General features: G+C 40.5%; 1 protein-coding gene across 6 annotated transcripts in view; it reads right to left on the bottom strand.

Moving 5' to 3' along the window:
- Positions 1 to 22,833, bottom strand: part of usp32 (ubiquitin specific peptidase 32) — a 45,420-nt gene that overhangs the window by 17,528 nt on the left and 5,059 nt on the right. For all 6 annotated transcript variants that reach the window (XM_028420463.1, XM_028420467.1, XM_028420465.1 and 3 more), the window contains exons 2-12: positions 16,519 to 16,646; positions 10,359 to 10,464; positions 8,940 to 9,058; positions 7,513 to 7,672; positions 2,986 to 3,117; positions 2,687 to 2,794; positions 2,298 to 2,413; positions 2,096 to 2,158; positions 1,432 to 1,515; positions 1,278 to 1,339; positions 1,057 to 1,159 (exon numbers count right to left, since the gene is read on the bottom strand). In XM_028420463.1, the coding sequence (XP_028276264.1) occupies positions 1,057 to 1,159; positions 1,278 to 1,339; positions 1,432 to 1,515; positions 2,096 to 2,158; positions 2,298 to 2,413; positions 2,687 to 2,794; positions 2,986 to 3,117; positions 7,513 to 7,672; positions 8,940 to 9,058; positions 10,359 to 10,464; positions 16,519 to 16,646 (1,181 nt within the window). The remainder of the gene's footprint in view (positions 1 to 1,056; positions 1,160 to 1,277; positions 1,340 to 1,431; positions 1,516 to 2,095; positions 2,159 to 2,297; positions 2,414 to 2,686; positions 2,795 to 2,985; positions 3,118 to 7,512; positions 7,673 to 8,939; positions 9,059 to 10,358; positions 10,465 to 16,518; positions 16,647 to 22,833) is intronic.

Raw genomic sequence — 22,833 nt, 5'->3', positions numbered from 1 at the left:
ACTGTTGCAAACACTACACATTGCAAAAATGAAATTGGGAGTGACTAAGCCCAAGATTGAGAAGATTAGTCATACTGCATGAGTCAACCATATTTAAACTGTCTAAATATTATGAGATATTTTTATCTGGGTTTTTTTACATGCTGCTTTTTTAAGTTGTTGTATTCTATTATTCTTATTGCTGCTGAATGCCGTTTATTTTCATTTTGTGATTTTTATCTGTAAGAGGTGCTATAAAAATAAGACCTAGCTACTTACGGCGGTGCCTGAAAGTTTGTGCATTTTCTATATTCCTGCATAACTACGACCCACAACACAACCTTGTTGCACACATTATATAGGTAGAGTGCTAATCAATAACATAAAAGTCATGCATCAGTCCCTGCAATTATTGTGATTCTTACTACTACTGTGCAACTTCAGAGTTTCAAGCAGAAACTGCACTGACCTAGTACCAACTTCAGGGTTGCTTGCAATAGGCAATACACACATAGCGTTATACCACAACCTTGCCTACTTTGTTATTTGTTGTGGTTAAAAACGGTACATATTTTTTCCTTTGCTGGTTCAGTCAGTCAGTCTTTCTGCACATCATCAGCCTCCTTCACTCTCCCCTTATTTTTCTTTTTAAAATAATCTGCTCTGTCTTATTTTTTGCCAAGTTGCCAGTTTTGGTGGATTTGGCAGATTCTTTGATGTATGTACACGGTGAAAACTGGCTATATATGGAAACATACTTAATGTTCTGCTAAGCCTAAAGGACAAATCATGTCAATTAATAAACAAGAAGATTTTTTGGTATTGTAAGTGGGCTGAAAGCTCATTTCTATCTTCTGGCTTCAGACCTTTAGAACTGACTGAATACAGTTAGTCTGTTGTTGCTCTCTAGCAGTTGGACTGTACACTGGTGCCAATGGGATCTTTTTTTATGCTGGATGATGAATGGCTTAATTCTTCCAAAGAGCAGAAATGTCAGGTCCACATTTAACGTCTTATTTAAAAAGTTAGCATCAACATCTGTATATATGTACAAATTTTTTTTTTAACAGTACTTACATATTTGACGTAGTCCTTCCACTGCTGCCACCACAGCATGGAGATGAGGAACCAGTTCTGGCCCTGCTGCAGTCCATGTCTGCTCTCCCTCTCTAACCAACCCCTGTATACACACAGAAACAAACACAATTCATTAGGTCTGACAGCACATATACGCATACATGCACATATGCTTCTTTTAGTATACATAAAGGAGGCGACAGATAAAAAGGACAAGCAACCTGATAATCTGCCCCTCCTCTTCAGGAGTAGCAGGCCTGAGCCCAAGGACTATGTGGCAGACCTGAATCAAGGTAAACACACACAAATGAACAACCACAAAGACAGTTAGAATAAAGCCGTTATTTTAATCTCTTCACTTGTGTGTTTACTGACCTGAAAAAGCAGGTTTAAGAACTCATTGGCCAAAGCACTCTTCACACTCCAGATCTGGTAGTCCTCCAGGGTTAGGTGACCCAGCTGATGAGAAGTCAAAAAATACAGAGGTCAGCAAGCTCAGATGAACTGTTCTCAAAATAAACACTGACACCTTGAAAAGAATGGAAGAAAATCGAATCATCTGCCGATGGTTATCGTGCATTAAAACAGCCTTGTGGTAAGACAAGCAGTCTCTATTGGCAGGTTGCTGCAGGTGGGCCAGGTAGCACCTGATGATTATACTGCAATCATATGAAACTGAGGGAGTGTGCGAAACGGTGCCGACTTTCTCCAAATATAGGACGGTATGGGCCTTGTTCATGCTGTTATCTCAAGATCACAGCCTAATTACTCTGTTATCAGAGGATAGCAGCACTCAGTTTGTTGTGACAAAGGCTTAAATTAGCTTGTTACCTTGGGACAACAAGATAACAGAAGCACATCCTGTAAAAGAAACTAGTGTATGCTTTTCTTTTCGTGACAAAAGAATAGCTTTGCTTGACTCCACAATTTGTTTTGTGGATGTGAAAAACGGTGTCATTAAAGAAGGTAAGCTTTGCTATTGTGAGATAACATGAAACTAAGAAGCAGAAGACTTCTGTCACCAGGAATCATGTCTCACCTTGGTTGTGTCGTGCATCTTCAGAATTCCTTCCACTATGTCAGACACACTAGTTTGGAGCTCCTGCAATGGAAACACATTATATCACCAAAGAACAACAAAGTATTTTTATGTGACAAAATGTATAATATTATATATCTCTGGACTTGACCTCTAGTGTAGTGTGTCATACATACATCAATGTGTGTCTGTGTTTACTTACTGGGAGTGTGTCTGTCCGATTGTCCTTCCACACCTCCAGTAAGGCCACCACCATTTCATGGAGTTCATCTCGTGACAGAACCCCATCACGGTCCACATCAAACACTTTAAAGCAAACTGGCAGAAAAAAAGAGCGACATACAAGTGTGAGTTAAGGTGTACAATACTGATGATGTTTTGTCCATAAGCAGGTAATGCAGTGTATCTTTATTTTATCAGAAATGCAATTTTAAGCACCACTGACGACCATTGTTGTGACGGTGTTACACCAATCAACAAAACCATAAAAAACATTTTCACCATTAGACTCATGGTTTAAGTCCAGATAACAGCTTCAGACTCTCCAGGATTTATTTATCTGTAATGATTTAAAACCACAGCACGGCTTACATTTCTGCCTTTCAGCTATGGGCCCCCTGCAGCACGCAGATAGTCCACAAGAGATCTCTTTAAAGTCGATGTGATTGTCCCGGTTTTCATCAAAGGCGTGAAACAGGCCTGGAACACAAGATCAATGGCACAGATAATATTTACACACGAAGGAAGTCTGAAAAGAAGATCGTATTGAGTGGTGAGGTCATGAATACAAAACCCTGAGGTGATTTTACATCCATACAACATTTTCACTTTTCTGCCCTTATAACAATAACTAAAATGTTCTTCTGAGCACTGAATAAATATCGTCTTACCTTCACTCAGTGAGGCATGGATGGGAGGAGAGACCAGAGGGACAAAGGTTTCCAAGTCAAAGCGGCCGGTTCTGGACTGGGCTTTCAGCAGCCAGTAACGCTTCTCCAAGTCTATAATATCAGACTCCTCCACTGCAGCAGAAGAGAGACAAAGAGTCAGATATTGGCCACAGTTTAGGTTAGCCAGCGTAGCATACTGTCATTTGCTGGTGCTCATACCATAGCAAAATACAGCTGTTTCTGTCCCAGCATTAGTAACTTCAGCAGTGTTACTATGTTACTGCTTGTGTAGTTTCTGTGGGTTTAACAGTTACCCACCCTATGATGTCTGCTTCACAAATTGCACAATACAATAAAAAAATGTTTTCTTTGTAGAGCATGGTAGAACTAAACACTGGCCAATGCATAAAAATAGAGAAAAAAATGAATAATAAATATGGTGCTTAAGTGCAGAGGGGAAAGAAAACGTTGCCATTATGGCCGGCATTCAGCAAAGACAGCTACTCAGTGGCGGGAGTAGAGTAGTTAAAGTAGTGCTCGAGTATGTGGAGCTGTTGGAAGAAAACAAGCTCCTGTGACTCTCGGCAGAGCACCTTAGGGAAATCAGCCTGCCTCCTCTGTCTGACCACTTTGTTGTGAAAGAGGGTAAATGGTGTTAATTGTAGGAACAGCTTGGTCATCGTTCTCCTCTCAGACACTGTCAATCAGCTTGTTGAGCCTTATACCAATGTCTGTTCTACATCACTTTCTCCATCACAACATGGTGTACAAGATGGTGGTATTTATAGTAACAACAAATAGCAAAGACACACTCATTTCCTTCCTGAATAACATGTCGCTTACTTTTTGGTAAGCGTTTAATTAAAAATATAGCTCAAACAAGCGAGGAAGAAAACCATAAACAAAGCCAGGTGAAGCCCAAGAGCATTATTTAACATCCATGTTAACTAAAGCAATCAACAAACCAAGTAACCTGTTGGTGTAATTACAGCACTTACAGGTGGTGACCTAGTACAGAGAAAAGTAAACATGACAGCGGCCATGATGCCGCAGCGGATCGAAGGCGGGGTTGTGTAATGCTACTAAGGAGACTGGTATTTGCCTCTTGTAATGTCGACTTCTTGTAATGAAGTGATACGGATCAGACCAATATAGCATATGAAGCTGTGCCAGGGTGCCCCCCCTCCCCCTTTCACCATGCTAATCCAGAGCTTAAGGTAATAGGATTCAGCAGCTAGCCCGTTAGCCTTTGGCATGGACACAATGCATATGACAGGCATCAAAACACAGATACACAAATCAAGTGGCAGACGATCCTGCCAGAGACTGTGACTGTGGCTTCCCAGTCCAGTTATCAGAACGATTTCCCTGAGAGTTTGCTTCTAGCAGCTCCTAGTCACAGTTTCCAGCTGATGGCTGTGGAATGTTGGGAGAAGATTGCTCCCCTCTCCTCCAGGATCTGATTCTCTATAGCGCAGTGGTGAACATCATAGCAGTGGATCTTGCTCTGACTAAGAAACACTCAGTCACCTTGGCTTTTTACGTGCACCTCCCAGCTCAGATGTTTCAACTTAAACAAACTAAATGGAAGCACTGAGTACTATATCAATGATTTAGAAGCAGGAGTCTATATGGAGATGGCATGGAGAAAATTATACAAGGCTGATAAATTATTGAGGTTTATGGACTGAGGCCAGGAGCGAGCTTTAGAGACTCATGACTACCCTTCTGCCTCAAAGCTCAGTTCAGTGCTTTCAACATAAAAAAAACAGAAACACTTGCTGAGCAGTAATCACGAAAAACACACAAGTTCATGTGTGCACGCTGTGAAACTGAATAACATAACTAACTTACTGTCAGTGCTGGTAGACAAAGCGTAAAATGGTGTTTATCAGACTGAGCATTCATTATGACAGCTAATCTATAAAACTCATCACCCTGCACATCTGCCCTCCATCTCAGGGTCACCCCATGCCTCTAGAATTTGTAGTGTAACCCTTAAGGGAATATCTGAGTCTCTCGTTTGCCATCTACAACTGAAGGATCTGTTGGGTAAAGCAGCCTAAATACACCAGGTGCCTTTAAGGTAATAACATCATCAAAACCGCTAAAACTGAAGGCTGGAAAATGACTTTATACCGAACAATGACCCAAAATAAGCAGTGCAAAAATGGCTGTTTTGGAAAGTGACCATGGCCTGAAAGCATCTGACATTAAAATACACTACAAGTTATTTTCTTTCAGCCTCTGTCTCTACTGGCCTGATACCCACCTAGAGGTGCGACTCTGTCCGAGTGGCAGCATAGATACCATACCATTATCCAGGGAACATCCTTAGAGAGGTATTGCCACAGCCAGCATGTAGCATAGTAAACTCCCTGACAGAACCCCTCTTAAAGCTTACGTCATCCTACCAGAGCTGCTGTTTCCGAGGATTTCTACAACACAATGGTGTCAGAAGCAAGCAGGTTTGCAGTGATTTCACTATGCTAAGCTCCGCCATGAGTCAAGCTTTACGCTCCTGTGAATGGGTGAAGGAGTCATGGAAGGAGTCATGTGTGTGAAGGAGTCATGGACCCGGACTGTGTCACTCTCTCTCTCTCGCTCGCTCTCCCTCTCTCTCTCTCCAACACACAAGGTTAAGAGGATAAGCTGGGAGATTAAAGGCAACATCCAGGTTCTCTGGACAAGACGGATAACCACCTGACCTGAGGTGGCAAAATAAAGCCTGGCTAAATTTACTTGGCCTGGGACCTTTTTTTCCAGGTATTGTTTTTGGCATTAATAATTTCTAGAGTTTCAGAATCATGATCATATGTTACGTATGGCGTGATGGTTAACTTGGAGAGGTTTGAAGGATACCTGCCTAAAAGCTAAGAACCTGCTCTAAATTTCCAGGATGTATATAAGCTGTTTTATTTAGTGTGTAGACCTCATTCTATCCTTATTGATGAAAGGTAAAATAAGGTCGGGGCCAAGCACCAAAGCTGGCGCCCTGTTGTATTGTCTTAAAGGCTGGATGCCAGCAACTGATAGCTGATTTGCTAAATAAGATCTGTAGCATGGCTGAATCTGATGTGTCATCATTAGGGATTTGGCAATACAGTCAGTTCAGTGTCTTGAGTTCTGGTCCTCAACTGATAGGTTCCCTTTTAGTGTCAATTACACGGGGGTGAATTTTTTTAAAACTCACTCGTTTTAATTATATTCGGACTTAAAATTACACATAATTATGGGCGACAGACGGTTGATGTATCACAGTGCGAGTTTCCTGCTTCCACGACCGCCCGCCCCCATAAACCCCGCTCGTGCTCCCCCCCCCCTTTGTCCATATTTGGAGTTTTGGCGGACGTGTTGCTGCCAACATGGCGGCGGTCAGCACGTCCCGGAGCCTCCCACTGAGCCTCAAAACGGCTCTTCAGAAACAATCCATACTTTTTACTGTCAATGGTTCTAACACAATGCCAAGCGGAAAGGACATAAATAATGGTGTTAGAGAAGCAACTGTAGCTGCACGTCGATCTAAAAAGATTTTTTTACAGTGTTTTACAGTGAAAAGTATTATTCACAAGCCAATTCACCCGAAGATCACACTGTGCAATGCTCAGAGAAATACAAAAAACCCAAGCGCTGAATCTCACTGAGCATGTTCAATCACATACTTTCTCATATCCAGTATCAGTTAGGCTCTATTTAATAAATATAGCTCTGATATCTATTATCAAATGACCTCTAAAAAGAACATTAAAAAGTTTTACAGAGACAAACAAATGTCCTTCTAGTCATTTAATAAATGTATCTATGTTATCTAATTACATTAGGTATAGGTAACACCACCCACTCAAATATGTAGTTACATAAACTCAGCTTTTTCGAATAAAAAAAAAAACTCCTGCATGGTGCAGGGCTGAGTGTCACAGAGACACACTGTTACAGACGGCAGCAGTGAAAAGGGAGAAGTTGGGGGAAGTGAGTAAAAAGGAGAGTGAATGAATCAGGGTGATAAGTCGACTGTCAAAAAAACAAGCATGCTTATATATATATAAAAAAAAAAGTTGGCTTCATTCAACTGTTATGAGCCATTTCTGGTATTTCCTGAAACAGTCCACAACAAAGGAGAAAGGAGGACGATCTGCTTCACATCACACAGATATGAGGGCAGGATAAAAAAAGGCCTTGTTTTACTGTCAGTCTTTACACAGTGTTTAAATACATCTGCCACTTTCTGTATCTTAAGGTTGGAGACAAATAATCTCCTTTAATCCTAACACCTGTTTTACTAGTTTATTAGATATATAGATAGATACATATTTAACACTAGACTTGCTGGTGCATTTGAAACTTTGGAACTATTCCACATGTCAATTAAAAATCAGTAAAAATTAATTATAGTGGTAGGCTTTCAGGTGTTGAGCGGGAAATGCTGAGTGCCGAGTATAAACAAATCAAACCAGATACTAAATGAGTACCAGCGACCTAAAAGCAAAGCTGTTGTTATGTGGATATGTGTATTATTGATGGACTTACAGTGTGTGACGCCGGCCAAGGTCTGGTAGAAGGTGGGTGTGTCACTGTCGTCTGTCAGCGTGACACACACTCCTCCCGACAGAAGCCATCTGGACAAAGTGAAGGCCTCCTTGTTCTGCAGGAGCCAGTTTCTGAAGCGCTCATAGTTAACCTTGTCACCCTGAAGAAATGCAGCAGACAGACATTAGTCACTCTGTTTTTGTCATTATTCTCTTTAGATAATATTAAATATGGTGGAGATTAAAAAAAATTAATTTCATGCTTTTCAGGTCATGAAATGAGAAAGGTTGCATATATAAGATCTGCAAAACCAACTGTGCAGCGGTTTAGAGAAGCATTGGTGTGTGACTTCTGGATTTTAAATACACAGCAGCCTTTATACTGTCACACATTTCAAAGAAGACAGCCCATCAGAATGAGTGACAAGTGTCGCAGTGGGAGCTCTTACAAAAAAAAAATACTTTGCAGCAGCTCAAGGTGAAATCTGCACACAGCTGATAGACAGTGTCAACAAAACAACATTCCACGCTTTAACTTCTTATCAACGTGGCACCCAAACCTGCTTGGGGACAGTTATCTTTAGCACTCTGAATCATCCATTTAACCACTAAGCACTGCATAACACTGTATGTAATCGTTTCTAATGTCTGATATTGTTCAACTCCTTTTAGCCACTTGCCAATACCAATATGTTCACATATCTTTAAGCCTCATTGCAAGAACATTTCAAACCTTTCCTTAAACTTACTTTTAGTAATTAAGCATGTAAGCTAGCTCCAAACATACTAGTCCAATTTATACACTTAATGACATAATTACATTCTTCTTAATGCGTCCACTAGCGGCACAGTTAGTATTAGTCGGTGTCTGCTTACCTCCCGATATTACAGTCATTTTGATCAATGGCCAGTGAGATGGTGATAAAACACTTTTTCATTTTAGGGCCGATGTCAAATTTAAGAATTGGTGAGTAAACATTTCAAAACCAATACATGACAGCATGTGAGTGATCAAAGCCTTTGAAGGACAAAAAACTAAAATACAAAGGCAGCCCACTCATTTAAAATCTGAGGTTATGAATCAATGTTATCCAACAGTGTGGTGTGGATCTTACTTTAAAGTTGAGATGTCAGCAGTGGACTGTGAATTGAAAGGTGCCTTTGTATTCTAATAACCAGTACAGTGACTCACTGTGATGCCAAGCTGTGTATCATCTCTGCAAAGTTGGCTTCATGTGGGCAACTAGTAACAATGGCTGTTTCATGAGCATGTGACAAATAGCTCGGTAATGATGAAAACAAACGCAGTGATAAGAGCCCAGGGCAGAGCGTGGGTATATCAGTCTGGAGCTCACATTGCATTATTAACAAGTCCATGTGTGAACAGAGAGACAGTGGACGGGTCTGGCTGTAAATTTATTTGCTGACCTCGCTGAAGCACTTCTTGAGGGAGGCTGGGACCTCTCCATCCAGGATCTGCAGGACCGCTTCTATATCTTCTCTGGCAGCATATCCGCCCAGATCGCTGGCAAACAGGCTGAAGAGGTCTGTGAGTATGGACACACACACACACACACAGAGTGTCAGGAGAGTTTGGCTTTATCACAGGAAGGCAGGCGCCTTGCACAGAGCAGCAGAGAGGATGATAGAAGCAATAAAGTCAATAACATCCTGTTGGATTTGACTGCATGCAACGCTTTATCTATCAGTGAGACAGGGAGGAGAGAGGAAGATAGAAAAGTGTGGACAAGGAAAAAAATGAATTAAATCCTCAAATAAGTCATCTCTTCATGCCTTTCCAAAGTGACTGGTTAGTTAGGGTTCTAAGAGATCCTGCATTTGAAGTGCCTCGGGTAGTGAGAGCACACATCCTGTTCTTTTTATACAAGAGAAATGTCAGGTGTGGATTACTATAGCACTCTCCTTGCTGAAAGCTCTGTAAAAACCATTGCGTTTGAACACATCCTACAAAATTTTACTTCAAATGTCGATCTATAAATACATGTTTTTTTTTAATCCAGCTGTTGATGTGCACACATTAGCTATAAGAGTACAATCATGAGCAAGTGAGTAGTGTATGCAAGCGTTTGGCATGTGGCAAGTCATTCTTGTGTGCATGGAAGCAGCCAAGTTATTTCTACTGGTTGAATTTGTATCAATGAATAAAATTTATGTCTGCTTATTCAAACAACCAGAACATCCTCGGGTGGTTGAGTGACTTGCCCAAGGCGGTTTTTCAGGATGAATTTTCAACCACAAGGTCTTGGATACTTAAGTGCTAGTTTTTTTCCCCTGGGGCTTTTCTAGTATCAAATAATAATACCGACATATTTTCTAATTTAGACTTTATATCATGGCAAAACTCTTTTTTTTTTTAAATAAATAATAACGTTTCCTGGCAGCAGACTTATTTTAATAATTTTGTGATGAGATTATTTGGAATTTGAAATACCAGAGCCACTTTATGGCTTAGCAATGTGACTAAATATGGCCATTGACAAATACAGGGGGGATGTCTGTGCACGTATCATTGAAATAAAAGTATTTTTATGTTGAGTGGTACCTTGACATCAAGTCAATATCAATGACCACAGAGCTGGCCTGCTGTAAGCAATCCTGTGCTTTAGGAACACCTGAACTGTCCACATAGTTTCTGTGATCAGACGTGTGACCACGAATTCATGAATCCCCCCCCCCCCCCCACAGGCAGTCCTCATACACAATGTCATCAAATGGCCAATTTGGTTACATACCTATCTCCTATTCAAGACATTGTTGCTAGGAAACATCCACTTACATTTATGACATTTAAGAGGAGGGCATTAGAGCAACATCACACAGACTTACACTTGGCTTTCTCTTCATCGCGTCCTCTGGTCAGCAGCACCAGACCCACAATCAGATTGTTAAAGTGCAGCCCTTTGGATGAGCCTCCAAACGAGGTATAGATCACCTAAAAAACACACAAAGCACATGCACACAAACATGTGATCGTCTGGTGTTCAATGTTGTCTGCATAAGTCCAGTATTTCCTGTATGACTGCCTGTCCTCCAAGAAACCAAAGGGTTTACCTTCCTGGTAATTTGTGGTTCACTTGTCATGAGACAAAAGACGAGACAGACAAAAGAAAGACAATGTGGCTTTAAATGAAGTTAAAGCCACATAAAGGCTTTAAATGAAGTATAACTTAAGAACTGAAGTTCTTAAGTTATATGTTGTGGGGTTAAGAGTAATGCAATTTCGATTCTCTATGTATGTCCAGCCCACATGGCAGTATTGACAATAAAGCTGACTTTGACTTGACTTTTATGACCTCACTGAAGCACTATAGTCTTGTGAATCAGGTCTTATCCTTATCTGTATTTTTAAATTTTAAATTACATTTTTATTATAGTATATACTGTATAAATTTATTATAGTATTTTATTTCATTTTTTGTATTTTTATATTATATTATAATATATATATATATATATATATATATAAATAATAGTGTTTCCACTGTGTAGGCATCCTAGTAGGTGAGTTAAGACATGAAATATCACAGTACACATTTACTCTATTAGTGGGTATGCAAATTTATTTATTCCAGTATAATCCCCCGTCTTTATTTCTTCTCCCAACCCACACATGAAGAATCTTACTATCTACCTACAGCGGCTCAAAAGAAGGGAGAGAATGTAGTTTAAAGACAGTGTGGGCAAGCACAGAAGAGAGATAAACAGTCATTAAAATTCATCACTGTGGTTATTTACCAATTTAAAAATAGCAGCAAAGTACACTCCCTTTCTGTGGCTCAGTGGGGGTGTATATTGCACAGCAGGGGGGAACGACAAGATGTGATTACACATCTGTAAGTAAACGGAAAGCAGCCCTGTCTTTACAAAGAGATATGCACAAAGAGCATATCACACATGCACCTACTACAATATGCTAGCATACAATAGTAAATATGTCTTTAAAGGACACTGAAGCCAGCTTGGTGCCGAGCAGCAGCCTCTGGGGCTGAGAAATAAGGCCCACGTGAAAGAATCAAGAACTGTAGCTTAGTGACAGTCAGACTCCCACATGGACTCAACACTGCACTTGAAAAGCCCATGATAGAAGCTTTGCCTATAGTTATACCATCTACACCTTTCCATATCTCCATCCAAATATCCACCCCTTCCTGGATGTCTGGCGGTCTTTATATACATGCACGGCAGCCTCATAGCCAGATGTGTTGTGTGTACATGATGGTTATAATATATGTGATGAAACAAAGGCATGTGTTTCTGACTATGGATTAGGTGCAGTAGAAATATATGTCATATGTCATATTTCAGGATTATTTTTGTCTATGCTAGAGGGAAAATCTGAGCTCACAGAGCATTTAGGGTTATACAGCAATGTCTGCAGACACACATCACTGACTTGTATGAGGTGACTGCAGTTAGTGAGCTGTTGAAGCATGTCCGTGTCACTGGGTCACACACACACACACACACACACTGGAGCAGGTTTGAGTGTGATTTGAAAAAGGAAGTCATACCAAGAAAACCTATAAATCGACAAACACACTTCCCCATCTGGTAACTTCTGATGCTCTTCTGTAAGTATTTACTGAAGCTGGGTTTCAGAAATTGCTGGGTTAAAAAAAAATGTTGCTGCTTCATCCTTTTGTATATGTTCTAATAAGAGATGAGAATCAAAATATATACAACATAAACTACTAAATATGTTCCAACATGCCCTGATTTAAATGTATAACAGAGCCATTTGTGACCAGACAAAAGTGATCAGGCATGCAAATAAGCAGCAAGCATAAAAATGAAGGTAAAGGGGAACTCCACTAATCTTACACTAAAAGGTCAACTGTCATGGAAAGTACAAGTCAACCAGAAAAAAAACACTGTAGAATCTCCTCAGCGGCTCAGGAGGACCTGTGGCAAAAATAACCCTGGTGATGATGTCACACTGCAAGTATATGTCACGAAGTGGTTGCATAGAGAATGAAACATGTGATCTGCAGTTGCCACTAAAAGAGTGGTTTCAGTCAGAAACCCACTCAATCATGCTACATACAGTAAGGTACATGTAAATAGTAAGATTAGAGAAATTCTGGGAAAGCCCCTGAGACAATCAAAGAAGTCACATATTGACTAGTCTACTCTAATCGGTCCCCACACACACACACTAACATTAATAATGGTAGTCCATTTAAAAGCTTTGTGATGTGTTTAAATAACACCATACTTCACTGTTTGTGTACATATTAGGCCAAGGAAAGTTTATTCATTTAGTTAAACACGCTCTGGTCATGCAGTCCACAAAACTCCCAGTTGATCCAAATATGGGCAAAACCGTGGCACAGAAATGAAGCGGAGGCAGGTGAGCAATCTGAGGCACCACCTGTCATCAAAGTGACCAATTCTTTAGAATGCATAACTATAATTATCACATTTAAAGTCAGCCTCAAGGGGCCCCCTCAGGTACTGCTGTTTTTTTTCCATGGTTGTAGCTGGGCCCGATCTTATAATGCGCCTGCATGTGAATATATGCAAAGCCAGGATTGTTGGCATGCGACACCCCTCTATCCAAAGCACACTCCAACTACTCCCTTCAGATATGGATGACGCGCATAACGCTAATCACAAAAGGAGCGATAAATATTACTGAGAGAGAGAGAGAGAAGAAAACAGTGCATTAAAATCTTCTCACAGCCAAGAAAACTCTTGCTTTTTAGTACGAAAGGCAAAAAAAAACAAAAACTGAGTGCAATCAGCACCTGCAGGGGGGCGACATCACAGCGGTTCTGTCCAGTGCATGCCATAGTGAAGGGGAGAGCTTCTTATTTAGCTCAGAATCAGAAATACTTTGTTAATCCCAGGTGTAGGTGTAAAGGTTACACCCAGGAACAACCCACACAGGGCTTCAGTCTAGTGGTGCACTTATCATTATCCTTAAGCTGGTTGTAACTTTTGAATTCTGAGTTGGAGCATGTCACAGCTATTTAAGGCGAGAGGTGGGGTGAATCCTGGACAGGTCACCAGTCCATCACAGGACCTCCAGGACACTAACATATTGCTAATCTTAATAAGACTTACATTAATCTCTTTTTAGTCACGTGTAACAATAAGTGCTCTACAAAATATGTAAATATACTGAGTTTAGGATTTTGTATTTTGACATTACCAATATGCTCAGATGTATGTATTCCACCTACTCTGCATATGGCCCTGAAGCTTGGCTCCCTATACTGTGAGGCAGCCCTTATATGAATGCTCTGTATGAGACTTTTTCTTGCCAGCTCCCTAGTGCAAACTCTGTAATATCTGATCGTGCCGATGTGTGAACACAGCAGGTAATTGCAAGAAGAATTCACAGGGAGTGAGTGGGTGTGTTGCTAATGCTGCAGAGTGTAGCGGCTTCTGGTTTCTTTAATATTTTTTTCCTCCTCATATTATAAATATGTATCATAACCAAATCAGCTGTCTCCTGATTCTAATTTTATCCAATCCTTATCCAAAAGTACTATATGTACACCACCATAAACACAAATAATCAAAGGTATAATGCGCTGATGTTCTTGGTGCTACAGAGACTTCTGCTCATTAAAAAACAAAAGTCTGTGTCTTCACTGACTGATTAGGCTCGGGCGCTCTGTGAACTGTCAGAATGTGTGGCAGCCACGGTTCTGTTTGAAGACACCAGCAGCAACCTTACATCTGGACCTCTGTCACCACAGTAACGGCTGCCATGGTGACTAGGGAGGGAGATGCTGAGAGAAGACATGTGAATGAAGACATGTAAGCACTGTGTTTAAGCAGTCAGGCAGCAGACAGGGGGAGGACAGGACGACTAACACTGGCCTTATTGATGCACTCTGAAGACAAGGTATGTCTTGTTACTGTATCTTGAAGGAGAAGGAGTGAGTGCTAGTTGCATTATGAAGTTATTCTTTTTTGTTTTTTACTGTGTGTCCTCAATAATGTTTTGATGGGCTAATATTTATTTATAGGGAAATGGAGCTAAGGATGAATGTTACAATAGTTGCTGTCATCTACTAGGACTGTGACTGTAAATCTTCATTGTATCACCTGATACACGCCAAATATACATTGATATGTATATCTGTTCGGCCAACAATATTAGCAGACTCATTACCTGACATGGATGCAATCTACAGAATGTGTATGACAAAAGGGCTTCAGTGCTATTCTGGCACCGATTATGTGCCGATTTTTGGTCGTATGCTAATCACAGGTTGTAAGAGTGTGCATTACGCTTCTGACCCAACAGTGGAACAATAAAAAGACAGCATCGAGTGACATTAGGAGCACGTGGAACACTCAAAGCTTCAGCCAATTTACCCTCGTTTCCCTTTTCTGAAGGGCAATCAATGACTGGTGAGGTACCATTTCAGTTGTAATGCCAAAAAAAAAAATCATAATCTGTAATTTTCTTTTAATGCAGATTTTTTTCCCGCTTTTCTTCGTTTATAATTGTTAACCTGATGAATGATGTTTTTAATTCTGCAAGGTACCCTGAACTACCCAGGGCACAACTGCTATATACTAATAAAGCTGCCTTTCCCAGAAATTTCTCTCAAGTATGAAATACTTACACCGTAATATATAGTGTGTGATTAGAGAAGCTGCAGGACAGCCAATCAAAGGTGTAGTGTAGAGTGAGTTATGGGTGAGGTACAGACAGGATCTGTCACCTGAAGCTTCTTTCTTATTCAGCTGACTGAGGAGGAACCCTGATGCACCAGCAGGAGTGGGTTTCTTTCTATCACCCTATTTTTATGCGCAAAAAACACACATACATGAAAAGTCAAATGCTAAAATTAAAAAGCAAATAAATCCCCTAATTGGCAAAACGTTTTTATCCTTGCTCATGCCAACGTTGATGCAAAATTATTTTTTCGCATATTAGAAGTAGGAGAAGAAGATTGACCTCTCTCCTGACCTTGTGACTTCCTATGATGGTTGAAATATGGACAAAGGGAAGACAAACACACTTCCCTTTCTTATACAGGATCCAAACATTTTAGCAATTTCGTCAACAGCGAATGCTGAATATAGATGACTTGTTTTGTTTCCTGTGTGTAACCTCTAGTGACATATTTAGTTTGGAACCCAATCAGGATTCTATTTCCAACAGGTGTGTGCAAGCTGAAAACCCCTTTAGCTGCTTAGCTGATTTTTAATGGACTATTAAAAAGCTGTGTGCGACTTCTCACGCAAACTGGGATGAGGAGGTTTGCCGGTCTATACCAAATAAGGATGTTGCAATACACTAATCTTGGTGATAACTGTGAAATATAAAAAAAATGTATTTGTGATATGTTAAAAAAAATCTATTTTTTGTTATTTATAATGTTAAAAATATTAATGTTTGCACTGCTGTAAAACCAACCCACCGGGTTCTTTTTCATGCTTTTGTGCTGTTGTGGCACTCTCCACCTTTCTGCACTTGTATTTATTTTTTTAAAAATATCTTTACAAATAGCCAAAACAACCATCTGTAGCTTGTGAATGTTTCCTAGTTTCGGCCCATTTGTCTATTGTATGAGTCTCTCTTCGCATCATCAAAGACTGTAAATGTAGTTAAAACTGGATTTTCACAATAAAAGCAATCTTTCTGGAATGCAAATAACTGTGATGCAAGTATTTTATTTTGATCTTTATCATGCTGTTTATCATGCTCTTCAAATCAGAAATTTGTTCCCGTCCTACATACGTTTTATGGGATCTGTAACTCCTTTGGTTGTATGCATAGCTGAGCCTTGTATGTAAGGTTGACTAAGACTAAGAAGAGGGCTGCAACCACTACTCTGAATGTATAAATAAGGGAGGACACAGGGCAGCTGAAGGGAAAGTGTGTGTTGTTTTTTCCAGTTTATCTACCGTTATTTAAAGTGGGCAGAAGACACACCACTTCACAGAAATCACAGTGCAACTGTCAAACACTTCTCACTTACAGTACATGTAGGTGAAGGACGGTCGGTGTGTGGCTTACCTCTGCAACTTTAGGGGGAACTCCATCTCCAAGCACTTCCCTGTAGAAGCACTGCTGGGTCATGTAATAGGAGAGGCCGCTGGTTCTCTTGAAAGCATCTTTCAGCCGCTTCAATTCCACATCAGTGACTAAAGAGGCAAAAAGAAAAAGAGATTGGATAAAGAGTGATTTGCTGACAAATCTGTAGGTTGACCTGCAGTCTCTAAGAGGAAAAACTAACCAGTACAACAATCTAAAGGACTGTCAGATGTAATACTGAAAATCAGGTGACAGTCTCTGCTCTCAAATGCCATTTTAAAGTGCTCATATCATATTTACCTCTGTTGTACTGGGTCTGAATTGTTGGCAACACTCAGCTGACTAATGACTGAAACAGATCTGGTAATAACCACACTGCCCACCAGCAATTTACACAATCATATGCAACACATGCAATAATAAAGTACAATGAATGGACATACACACGTCAGCCAATCAAATGCAAATGTGTCAAAAGATTTCCCCACATATTGACAGATGAGGTGCACCACCGCGCCGCCCGGGATGGTGCAGTCCTTGACCATCAACCCAACTTCATTTGAACAAATGTAATCATAATTCGCCGAAGAGGACACACCATAGGTGGCTGAGGGTCTGGCTAGCAAGTAGCAGTTAGCAGGTTGGTAGACAATGTCATCTGTCTAAATAAAACTAGTGGCTACAAGCGAAATGTCACTGCTGTCATCACATCAAAAACACTTCAGCACAGAAAGCACTGTGGCCCCAAGCTTCCTCCATGACACCAGGGGGAGCATGTGTCTTCCACACCCTTTGTGACATCTGTGAACACTTTAAACTTTTATTGGCCAGCTGGACTTCTTTAAAAAAAAATACAAATAATCAATACAAACCATTTTAAAACTTATCACACCCATCAATATTATGCTCATGATCCCTGCCCCGATGCCATGTTGTATGTGACACCACATGGCTGTATCCATCGGCACTATCAGCCATGTAGTGTATGTACATGCTTTTGTCCTCAGCTGCACTCTGTGAAAGGCTTCCTGTTCGGGTCAAAGCTGTGTCACACAGTGTGTGTGATCCAGGGATGAGGTTCTAACTGTAACAATCACCTTGCTTGCGCTGCTGCTGCAGTCAAACACATACAGCTCTATTGTTACAACGTCCAGATCAAATGCTGATGGAGCTTTCCAGATCGAGTAGCGTTCCCTGAACCGCCTGAACAGGACACAGCGCGCATATGTGTGGAAACGTTAGCGCTCAAGATACTGTCACCTCATTAAAAACAAATCACCTGACCTAACGTGAATAAAAACGGCCGAGTCATGGACTTCTTTTCTGTGCTGAGTCATTAGAGGTCACAACATTTGTATATCACAGCAAATGTGGTTTCACTTGTATCAGGGCTCATGCTTTACAAGACATAAATCATAAAAAAGGGTTTGATTGTTAATTCATAAAAAATGAAAAACTGCAATTGGTATGCACAAAATGTTCATATGCCAGAAGGAGAAAAAAATGTTTCTGATACAATATCACAATTACTGCTTAGACTAGGTTAAATTCAACAGAAGTGTACAATACATGATGCATTCAGGGACTATTTGAATTATTTAATTAAAATGGATATGCACTAAGCCTTTCTTGTTGAAACATCCAGGTGATTACCTGTGTGGGTACCAGCCTGTAGGGGGCAATGGAATCCATGTAGATTTAACCTAGAAGCCTACCCAGCTGGTGGAGAAATGAACACCTCCCACACTCCACCCAGCAACGTTGGATGGGAGAATCAATCAACAATCTACTTGTTAAGTACAACAGCAGCAAACAGAAAAACCTACAGCAGCAATCCACCGCACAGCTGAGTCAACAGTCAAAAGGGAGTGTAATAGAAAGAAAAACAGCATTTTCATTTATAATTCATGTTGTGACGTGTGCTCAAACACAAAAGGAGCATCAGAACATGTATTGTAGCCTACAGCTGCATGTAGTAAGACAGGAGATACAGCAATAACACTGCTTATACTGTGTACACTTGATGGCAGGCACACTTGCCCTTTGCCCCTTCAGTTCCGATCTTTTAAAAGGTACTTTGCATGGTGGTTAGCCTGGTGATGTCGTTTTCCTCCCCATAGACTGAAACCACTCACAGTTAGTTTCACTTGCTGTCAAACAGGCACGATAGACAGCCTTGGATGTATATGAATCATCTATAAATACATGGTTTAATTTAGTACTACCATATCTTTGTTCTTCTCTATGCTGCTAATTTTATTCATTATATTATTATTTCAATGTATTTATATAGAGCATTGTACAATCAGAATTGTCTCAAGGTGCTTCACAGAGACCCAGAGCCGGAACCCCCTTAAGAGCAACAGTAAACTCCCTTTTAACAGGAAGAAACCTTGAACAGGACCCGGCTCATAAGGAGAACCTTCCTGCTGACAGTCGGCCGGGTAGAGGAGGAGAAGAAGAGGGAGACAGAGAGGATGAAGGAGAGAGAGAGAGAGAGAGGAACACACATGCACATCATAATAATTCTACAGACATGTTGATCTAAAATAAATTAAGGGGAGGGCTTCAAACAGCAATATGTGGATGTTGGTATTTAGCAGGATTGATGCACAGAGGACTGATGGAGAATTAAGAAGGCTCAGCTGTTAGGCAAGGTCTGACTACACCTTCATTTAACTCATTCTACACAAGATCTCAAAATGTCTTTCATTCTTGAGACGATTATAGATAAGATGCTGAGGAAGCTTCAAAAGAAGTGCATGTGTCATCCTGTGACTTTAACCCCACTGACGCGGTGACAGGTTTCATGAAGAAGAAGGGTTGGACGCAGGATTATCTCACTCAACTTCCAGGAGTGATCCGCTGGAAGGTATTGCACCAAGAAACCAAAGAAATAGCACTGTACAAAGCCATGTGTTATTTCAAGACTTATGAAGCACATGTGAAGCAACAGCTTCATAAAATGTGACGTGAACATAAGAAGCATCTGACCAGTGGAGCAATGGAGCATTTTAAAATCTTCCTATGGGGTTTGATCCTGCTAAATCCATCTATTAAAGACAACATTGAGACAAGCATCATCAGGTCTTGACATTAAGCTTTTTCAGCCACTTGTCCTTCAGGCAAGTGGTTACGATATTTTAATTGCCAGACTCTCAAAGACAAACAAATATTAAATATAATATCCATCTATAAAATAATAATGGTTTGGTTTCTTCTGGTAGCTGTCTTATTAGATGAGGTTTGATTTAATATCATAAACTGAACAAATGAAGGAGCGGACAGATCATGAAAACTTTTATACATAAATATGAGGGAATTTTTTTCCACATCTTCCAGTTTGCAAGATCATATTTGGTTAAGTAGTGATGAAATGAATGAAATGTTCTATGTTATGTTTTCATAGCTTGCACGTCATATACTGAGTAAAGTGGTCTCTACCCAGCTATGATACTATTTCATGTGGAAATGTGTTGGAATTTTAATAAGCTACTGATAGATTTCTCACAGCTGCTTTAACATCCAGGTCCTAATCTCTATAGACCTTGAAAAACATATGGATGCATAATTTAAAAAAAAAGATGCATGTGCATGCATATGAGCTTTGCACATCATCCTCTCTTCTCTTTGAGTGAAAACATGTTTGAAACAACATGCACTCCATTATTAGTTCAAATTCATCAACCTGCAACCCAGTTGTATTATAACACAAAGAAAGTAAAACATATTGTTATCTCAACCAAAATGTTCTGCAGCTGCCCAAGTTTTCTTTCTTTGTAGTGTAACGTGCAATGGTGTTTCACCAGTACAACCAAGGCGGAAATGCAAATGACGGTACACTGAACAAATATCTACTCATAGAGGAGTTCCTGAAAATAATAACACAGGAATGAAAGTTCCTGGAACTTTTATTGGGAACGCTCAGAAAGTGATTCTTATCTTCTCATGTAGTACTCAGAATCAGTTCTAAATATAACAAACTACACTTTTAATGGAACAGCGGGTCAGAGTAGAGCCACGCTGTGACTGACTCACTATTTTGACTCTCTATGATCAATGAGAAATGAATCAGTAATAAAACCTTTTTCTATGGGTTTAACTCAAACATACAGTATGTCCAAAGGGGCATGCTTATTAAACAGTACAGGACAGATCAAACTGAAGTATAGTGAGTGACTGTTGCATATGAAGATGACTCCCTGGTAGGAAAAGGAACTCATAGAAAGTAATTAGAAAAGTCAAGGTTAAAGTCAAATGGAGACAGATCGGCTTCCTGCTAAATTTGGATACAAGGGACAGTTTGCATTGCAGCAGATTTAAAGAGAAAGAGTTTCCTTTATATAGTGGTGGTTCAAAAAAATATTACAGTAAGAGCATTTTATCTCTGGATTCCCTGAAAATCCCCCACAAATCAGGAAGAAGGACGATTGTATGTGATACAATCTACATGCAATCCTTTACACTGCGCTGGGTGCAGCAGCTGTCAAAGATGCCCCATGTGATCTTCTAAAATATAGACATTGCTTCCTGGTGTACAGACTTGTGAGCAATTGTGACAAGAAGCTGATGACATGAGTCCATCATCCATTGTTTTGTTTTGTTTCAGATGCATGCAAGTACGTGTTAGTCCTGTAGAATGATTCCACGTGAATTTTCAAACCTGTTTGACAGCTACATGGGGTATATTGCTCATCCTACTTCATAATGGAAGCTTAAACTGGAGCCTATTCCACTCTTGGTTCCAGCATGGGCTGAATAGATGAACACTACACCTTCAACAGAGACTATATGGGGCTCAAACCTGTTTCTCAGATGGTCTGCTTTTAGTAAGTAACTGCTCTACGACCTAAGCACCAGCTGCCACAGTTGCACCTATAGTGGTAACACAAATGCTGGACAGGTGCCTTTTCCATCGTTAGCTCCTGAAGTGAAAAAAGGCTGAATGCCACACCTCAAAAAAGGGACTACTGGGGGACTGAAATCTACCTCTCAAATGGTCGGCATATAGTGGATAACTGCTGTTCCTACAGTAGTAACACAGGTTCCTGCAGTGGAAATATATCAAAGTATCAAAACATGTCCCTCTGTCCTTTTCGCCACTGGGGGAATAGATGGTATCAGATTGTACAACAGCAGCTTTCATATGAGAAAGTGTTAATATGCAGCAGTGCTTGCCTGTAAAATAGAGCAGCGTAAGTATGATAAAAATGTAAAAAGTGACAGAGCAGAGTCCCAGAACAGCGGGGTGCCCACCTTCTCACAGTAGGGTACTGCTAAGACTCTCCTGCCAAATATGTATTCTGCCCTTCAGACATCTATGAAGAGGCAGCGTAAGCCACCCAGCTGGAGTGGAGAACTGATTAGTGTCGAAGTGCTGAATCATAGGCTTTAGCAACCCTGCGGGCAGCCAATCATACACGTGGATCAGCACAGAGCACAAAGCTCCAGCAACAAAGAATTGAGCACCCTTGTGCGTCATGTAAGGTAGGAGCTGCCTGTACTCATGACAGATGAAGCAGAAAACCTTCAGAGCAAGGCAAATCAGCAGCAAATGCTCCTCTCCTCCTCATCCACAACAAAAACATCACATTATTCTGTAACAAACCACAGTCACAGTGTAGCCACTGGAACATAGGCTGTAACTATGGACGAAGTGTCAATGAAGTCACCCAGGTTTCCAAAGAGCTGTTTTCAGCCTGTATGGGAGGCTCGTCATGTTGGAGTCTGTCTTAACTCCCAACACAGACAAAGAGGTGAAGCAAGAGAGGAGGCAGCTGCACTCTGCATCTGCAGTAAAAGTGGATATTTAAACATAAAGGTCTCATTTTTGGTGCCAACCCCTGTGGCCAAACGGCGGCTTTTGACACTTGCCACATGAGCTTCTCAGAACTGGAGGAGCAGTCCATTAAATAATTAAACATAAAATGTCATCAATTTATGTGAAACTTTGTCATGAGTTCATAAATTATGGCCAAATACATGTCGCTGTAAACTTCCACAACTCGTTCTTGAGCCCAGTGAACATTTGTGCCATGTTTGAAGACATTTCCTCGGGGAGGTCATGAGAAATCGCTAAAGATTGTGGATTTCAGTGAAATGCGTTGGACTGCTGTCAGTTTCAACACATTCACAGTGGTGTAGTCTCAATACATTTATAATGTCACAATATGCATTTAAATTCACAGTTGCATTCACTTTGATCATACAGAGCAAACTGACTGCATTGTCCGACAGTTGTCCGCTGAGAATGTGCGAGCATCAATAACCAGGATCTCCAGAGGTGGGGTGAAGGGC

The sequence above is a fragment of the Parambassis ranga genome, chromosome 13 (assembly GCF_900634625.1).
Source record: "Parambassis ranga chromosome 13, fParRan2.1, whole genome shotgun sequence".
Lineage (NCBI taxonomy): Eukaryota > Metazoa > Chordata > Actinopteri > Ambassidae > Parambassis > Parambassis ranga.
This window is presented reverse-complemented; position numbering and strand designations above follow the sequence as displayed.